Consider the following 6,975-nt stretch of genomic DNA (forward strand, 5'->3'; position numbering starts at 1 on the left):
AGAGGAGGAGGGGGAGATGAGGGGGGATCATCAGACAGAGCTAGTTGTTATGGAAGAAAAAAAAAAAAACTCAAATTTTTAATGATATTTAATCTATTTCTTTAAATTCTCTCCTAGGTGAAAGACGTTTATACAGGAGATAAAAAATATTCTTTACACACTCTGCCAAAGCTCCTCTCCGTCAGGTTCTAAGGGTGTGAAAATTATATTTGCTTTGCTAATATTATTTTATCAAACCCAAGACTGCTTTTGCAAAACAGGTGGCCGCAGCTAAACAGGCTGTCATATCTCCAAATGTGTCTTATTATTCTATTTTTCTTGCACACACATAAATATATATATCTATATCTACATATATATATATAGGAAATTTTCAGCTTCCACTGTTATGCTCTTGTGCTATTTAGTGTGGAACAAAATGCTTGTCTGCCATCGATTGTACGAAATCAATAAATGAAATCTGATCTAGATAAATAACCTGTGGGGGCAGAGATTAAAAAACTGTTGTGAAGAAAGCAAATAAAAAAGGGCTCAGTAGCTGAATCACAGCCTCCGTGTTTTATTTTTTCTTCTTTTTTTAAAAACACAATCCAGTTCGCCCAGTGTGTTTGGAGCCTATATGGAATAATCAGGAATAACGGGGCCAGGAAATGTCACTGCAGATTTGCCTCTTGTGGGAAAGTGTGCAGTCAAATGGAGAAAGAAAAGCTACAAATCTGCACCTCCAGCGCTCCAATGCAGACCCAATTAATGTCCAGCATTTATCGGACTTGTCAATTTAAACAGGATGCATCCACTGCAATAAACTTTGAACAAAAAAAGGGTTTTTAAAAAAAAAGCATCTCTTGCGGGTTATTCCACCAGTCAGATTGTCCCGGAAAACAGCGACAATGTGTGCAAATGTGTCCTATGGAGCTGATGTAAAGGCCTATATAAAGAGATCCGGGGCTAACGCATGCCAGCGCGCGGATTAAAGCAAATCAAAAGTCACAAGATTGGACTTTTACACCGAGCAGCGTGCTCCAGCCAGCGAGTGACCGCTACAACAGTCCCCCCATGGCGGATTTTGTCCCGGCGAGAAAGCAGCCGGGCACCGCTGCAACTTTCAAACATCCACAAGTTTCCAACTACAACCTCCTTTTTTAAAAATACAAAATAACACACATTTTTATCACCGCTGTTATTTTAAGATTCCAAGCGCATTTACGCACACTTTCTCCCCGAGATAGCGTTCCCTTTCTCCCTGCGTAAAAGGCAGCAATGCGCACCAGCCGCGGACCCTCACACACCCCCGAACCCGCTGCGAAAACCTCCAAACCAGGCGTACATCCAAAGATATCACCCCCACGACTCTTCGCTTTTGTCTCCCCCCCGTGATTTTCTTACCGTTTTTCCGTCTCGGGTTGGCTTGTTTTCGCCTCTTACACCTGGGGCCATCCGCCATGATCTCTTGCTTCATTGATAAGTGTGTGTGGGATCAGATGGCAGCTCGCATGGACTCGATTCCTTGATTTCAGCTTGATATCTGACGGGAAACACACACACACAGAGAGGAGCACACCAACAATGTGAGCGTGGAGATCCACTTGCGCCGGACGCGCGACAAGAAACGAAAACTTGGATGGATTGTTAAAAAAAAAAGAAAAAAGGGGAGCCGTGGGTGAAAGTATGAGAAGGAACGGTGAGGGTGTCCATCTAATTTTGATTTTCAGCTGATCGGCTCTCAGCTTAGTGGCACTAACAGCAGCAGGAGGAAGGGATTTGCAATTTCTCTTATTGGGAAATTCATTAGAAGCGAAAATGTTATTTCATCCAGAAAAGTTTCCATTTTCTTCACTTTCACGAAAACAAATCTTTTAGTTAATTCTTTAAAACTGGCACGATTTGTCCGCGTTTTGCGCTTTTGGAACAAGACGCGAAACAGGTTAATGAATCACATTTCTGTCACATTTTAGGGTCAAATCCAGAGATTTTACACGGCAAGAGCGAGCCCCCCAGTCTGGTGTGGTCTCATTCAAAGTCATATAACTTCAATAAACACTTGAGAAAATTGCACTTCTTGGTTTAATAAACTGGATCCAAACAGTCTTGTCAACAGTTAATAAATAACAGATGGGGAATAATTGTCCAAATGTGCCAGACGACTCCGGACTTCACGAAAAATAAAATCTTTAAAGCGCAAATGGCGCATAAACAAAAGCGATAAGATTCAAATCGCGTGGCGTGTCCGCTTCGTTTGCGAGCGCAAAAACCGTTATTCGCGCACTGACAAGATGTTTTGTTTGTTGTGTAGACGAACAGAAAACGGGATCGCCTTTTTTTTTCTTTTGCTCTCCACAGGATACACCGATGTGCAGCAGCGCCAAACGCCCCGTGAAAAGCACACTTTCCCCGGCTCTCAGGACGCTTCGAGGTTTTTTTAAAAAAAGGAAAAAAAGGAGAACTCAAAACACCTATTTCCACCTGTGCAGGTAAGGCAAAGTTAAGCTCCAACTCCGACGCGGGGCGCGCCGAAGTTTATTGTCCACGAATTCTCCGCAAAAAAACGCTATAAATAAAAAAAAGTGAGGAGGCACATACCTGTTTTTAGGGGTGTAAAGAGGTGTCTCGTGGATAGGAGTTGCGAGGAGAGGAGGGATGATACTGGAGCGCGTCGGTGAGCGGATCCTTTTCCACCGGTGATAATAAAGCCTTAGAAATAAAGCCTTAGAAATAGTTGGGAGGAGGGAGGGACCGCTATTCCTGCTAGGGCAGGTTTACAACTGATGTCTTACACCCACTCCAGGAAACAAACCTGGGTAGGGACTGACGTGTTACGCCTCTTCTAATGACATTTTTTTTCTTTCCACCTCCTTTTCTTTGCCGTGTAACACAGAGGAGAAGCCCCCTGAAACGCACGCCACCTATCTTCACGGGAGGGGATAATTGAGGAGAGCCAAACGTGAGCATCTTCTGGGTTGAACGTGAAGTTTTTTTTCCTCCCTCTCTCTCCCCTTTCTCCCCCCTCTTTTCTTCCCCTCACTCTTTCTCCATCTCTTCTCTTTTTGAGTGAAACCAACTATGTCGGGCTTCGACGCGGAGCAAAGAACAGGCGACAGTGTGTGTGTTTTTTTGCCTCCCTTTTCTTCGCGTGAATGTGTGTGTGTTAGTGTAGAAAAAAATGAGAGGGGGAGAAACTTGGAGCGCGTCCACGCCGGCCGCAATCATGTAAGGATTTTTTTTATTATTTCTATTTCCACTCCGTTTAATTTGCAGAAATGGCAGGGTTGATACGGCAGGATGCAGGAGTTGGGGTGGGGAGGCAATTCCACATATTCTTCATTATTGTAATTGGCTGCGACTGCAAAAGGTTTGGGGATGTTCGGCTTTTATCTACGCTGCAAAAAATATCCGTCTGGACATTGTCAGTTAGTGTAAAACATTGTTTTGTGCGTTAAGATGTGCCAAATGTGTTTAAATGTGCGTTTTCTTGCAGCGCGCGTAATTTAATTAATGTCAGGAGTTGTATTTGCTTTGATATGATGCCACTTGTTTTTAGGAAATTATTGTCGAAATTGTCTTGATTTTGTGCAAAAATAATTTGCAACGGTTAAAAAAATCACTTTGGATTGACTTTTTTTCGCGTGTAAAAGTGAATAATTGTTGTTTTACCTGTGCGTGCTTCAGGTACATCACTGCATGTGTCTGTGCGATATGACTGCATGCATGCAAACTCCACATCTCTGCAAGATGGGACCCAAAAAAAATCATCCGCATTCTCTACTTATTTGCATTTTCCAATTGCACCCCCTAACGAAAATCCAAAATAAATGTCAGATATTACACGCCGCACAAACCCAGCAGTGACAAAGATTTCTGCAGCCTCTGTTGGAAAATATTCTAATGATACTAAAGGGGCTGAAAAATATCATAAAGTACAATAAAGTGACGGTAAAGTTACTACAGAGAGCCGCAGACGCAGCGCGAGTCCCTGCAGGAATATTACAGCACTATCATAGGGAGTATTCCGGGATTATTAGAGTGATTTTTCGTGCTGGACGCCACTTAACAGGATGAATCTCGCATTTATTAAAGAAGTCAACCATCTCAGCAGCCATGTCTGACTCCGAGAGAGAGAGAGAGAGAGAGAGAGAGAGAGAGAGAGAGAGAGAGAGAGAGAGATGGAGGCTCCACCTTTGCAGCGACGTGATTGGTTATGTAAATAAGCATTATTTTGTGTCCTGTCCTCCTGCAGTTTGCCACTGTATGGCTAATTAAATCATCAATCAAGGGGCTGAACTGGTTGATGCCCCCCCTTATACACCTCCACCACCCCCCATCCCCAAAAAACCCCAATCAGATGCAGCAAAGAAATCACACACCAACAGAGTCGTAGCTTCTATACTAATTTTGTATAAAAACGTTTCACGCATGCTCTTCTTTATGGAATTCAAACTGTACTGTTATGATTATCATGCCATAAATAGTAACAATAACATCAATTAATTGTATTTATATTATTACAATTATAATAATTATTAATATACAAATATCTTCTTTAACTTTAGCTCCTCTCCAAGTTGTCTGCACGCACAGGAGGACGCATCCAAGCGCTCAAATGAGTTTCTTGGGGGGGTAAGTTTACTTTCTTCTCTTTAGTATTTGAATCATCTCCATCATGAAATCAATTCATTTTGTCCCCCTTTTCAACAAAAAGGAGGAGGGCAGAATCTGGGGTGACGCTGTTTTGCCTCCCGTTTTGACTCGGGTCGAAAGTGGATCCAGTCCTGGGTGAATTATTGTCATGCGTAATTTACTGCCACGGTGCTTGCATGTAAACGAAGCACCCCTCTCTCTCTCTCTCTATCTCTCTCTCTCACACACACACACACACACACACACACTTGAACCGGAGCTCCAGCTCTGTGTCCCATTCATCCAAGCGCGTCTGGAGTGGCACCTCTCGCCTGCTTTTTTTTTTTTTTTTTTTTTTTTTACGCACGCAGGCTTCTCCTACGTGGGGGCCGCATATTCACCGTGAAAACGGATTACAGTCGGTGTGTGACCTATAGGGGGACCTTGTGCTTAATGAATATATTGATTTAAATGAGTGAAGGAGGCGACGAAAATAACATGTGCATGAATTCATAATTCTTTACTCCATTTTCTGATTCTTTTCAGATTAAAAGTGCAGAAAATGTTGATGCACAATGTGATTAAATTAATTATGAGAATAGTATTGTTTGTAATGTTTTTTGAACATTTTTTATTCATGAGATTAATTAACTACAACTGACAAGCTGACAGACTGTAATTATTTAAATAATTTCTAATAAATTGTGGTTATTTTTAACCGTATTTCTCAATGTTGTTCTCTCCTTTGTGTTTTTTTTCTCCCCTCTAAATAAAAAATCTGAAGCTTTCGCAGCACATTATCCGCCCCGGCTTATTTTTCTGAAGTTGAAATGTTGCCCCAGAAAAATCAATAAGTGGAAATTCACTTGGGTTTAATGGTTTTTAATGTCCAACACCTAAATTGGCGCTCTGCAGTTCTGCAGCTGTCTGCCTCAGGCATGACTGCTGATTACCAAGATTATAATCCTAATTTTCTCTCCCTCTCTGCCTCGGTGTGTGTGTGTATAAATATGTGTGTGTGAGAGAGAGAGTGGAGAAGAGAGAGGCCCACTTTGAGATTTCGACAGCGTAAACACAAACACAGTGGTGCAGCGGGGTTGTAGGAATGTTTCGAAGTATTTAGAGAATCTGTCAGTCTAATTATGACTTCTGTTTGTACATACTATAGAGCGCTCAGGTTACACACTCACTGCTATATTGTGTTGTCAGCTGCTGTTGCATGACCGAACGTCTCTGCAGCTTGTGCAACACGAGCAAGAAAGACTACCAGTTTAGCTCGCCGGATCTCAGAAAAAGATGAAAATCTTTTTACAGTTGAGTCATTCGGCTGATCATATTCTCATGCATCTTAGAAATTCAAGATAAGGTCAGAGGTCACTGGAACATGTCAGTATCCTTTGGAAGAGGCTCGACTTTGAGGTTTTTGCAGGCTGATGTTAAATTTTTGCACTAAATGTTACACATACAGACACCTACAGGTAAAATAAAAGCTACATTTTATTATTTTTTCCTTTGTAAAAGTCCAATATTCACCAAAATGCTCCACTGGAAAGTGAAACTAGAAAAACAGCAGGTTTCATGACAGAGTGATACACGATCCCCGCTTAAATCGGGTCGCCAGTCAACATCGCTGACCATCTCATATCTGATATTTCGGTGATACAGCCGTCCAACCGACAGATCACATAAAAGATGTCTCATTTTCTATCATAAGCGTTTTTTTTTTTCCGCCATCTCTCGTCCTTGCAGCCGTCGCTGGTGTACGGTGAAAGGGAGAGACAGAGAGAGAGATGCCACAGCAGAACACGCCTCGGGACTGAAACACAGTTGTATGTACATGTTGTGCATTCAACAACTCAGCCGCCAGGCGTCCCTGATTATTGGCCTAATTTAGATCTGGGAGAGTCACATGACGTCGTGGTGCATCCAGTGATGAATCTATGCCCAGTCTCAAAAAAAAAAAAAAAAAAGGTATTCATGTTGATAATTTGTGCTTAATGACTGGTGACATCAAGACTTTATATTAAAGGCCTCATTTGGGGAAACTAAAATCTTCAGATATGAGAGTGCCAATAAAAATTAATTATTCTGACAGGAAGCACAGGTGAAGGTTTATTTATTCTCAAAAACTTACTTGTGTCTTCCAGATCTGACATGCAGACGCCTGCAGACCGTTTCCTGCAGGTTGTTATCACAGTACGAGGGGCTGCAGAGTCACTGCTGATAAAGATGCATCATGACTAGAAAAAGAGAGAAAAGAGATAGAGAAGGATGATTATTCTGAAAAACGAGATCTAGATAATATCAAAACTAACACAGTAACACTACAGTGTCAAAATAAGTTGTTTTAACATAAAAACA

At 41.8% G+C, this 6,975-nt stretch overlaps 1 protein-coding gene across 4 annotated transcripts in view; it reads right to left on the reverse strand.

Annotated features, from left to right (window-relative positions):
* Positions 1–2,798, reverse strand: part of zeb2b (zinc finger E-box binding homeobox 2b) — a 103,371-nt gene extending 100,573 nt beyond the window's left edge. For 2 of the 4 annotated variants that reach the window (XM_042513399.1, XM_042513397.1), the window contains exons 1-2: positions 2,581–2,798; positions 1,387–1,525 (exon numbers count right to left, since the gene is read on the reverse strand). In XM_042513399.1, coding sequence (XP_042369333.1) covers positions 1,387–1,459 — 73 coding nt within the window. In that variant the 5' untranslated portion in view covers positions 1,460–1,525; positions 2,581–2,798. The remainder of the gene's footprint in view (positions 1–1,386; positions 1,526–2,580) is intronic. The other 2 variants (XM_042513400.1, XM_042513398.1) reach the window with 1 other exon arrangement.
* Positions 2,799–6,975: the final 4,177 nt, after the last annotated feature.

The sequence above is a fragment of the Plectropomus leopardus genome, chromosome 24 (genome assembly GCF_008729295.1).
Source record: "Plectropomus leopardus isolate mb chromosome 24, YSFRI_Pleo_2.0, whole genome shotgun sequence".
Taxonomy (NCBI): Eukaryota; Metazoa; Chordata; class Actinopteri; order Perciformes; family Serranidae; genus Plectropomus; species Plectropomus leopardus.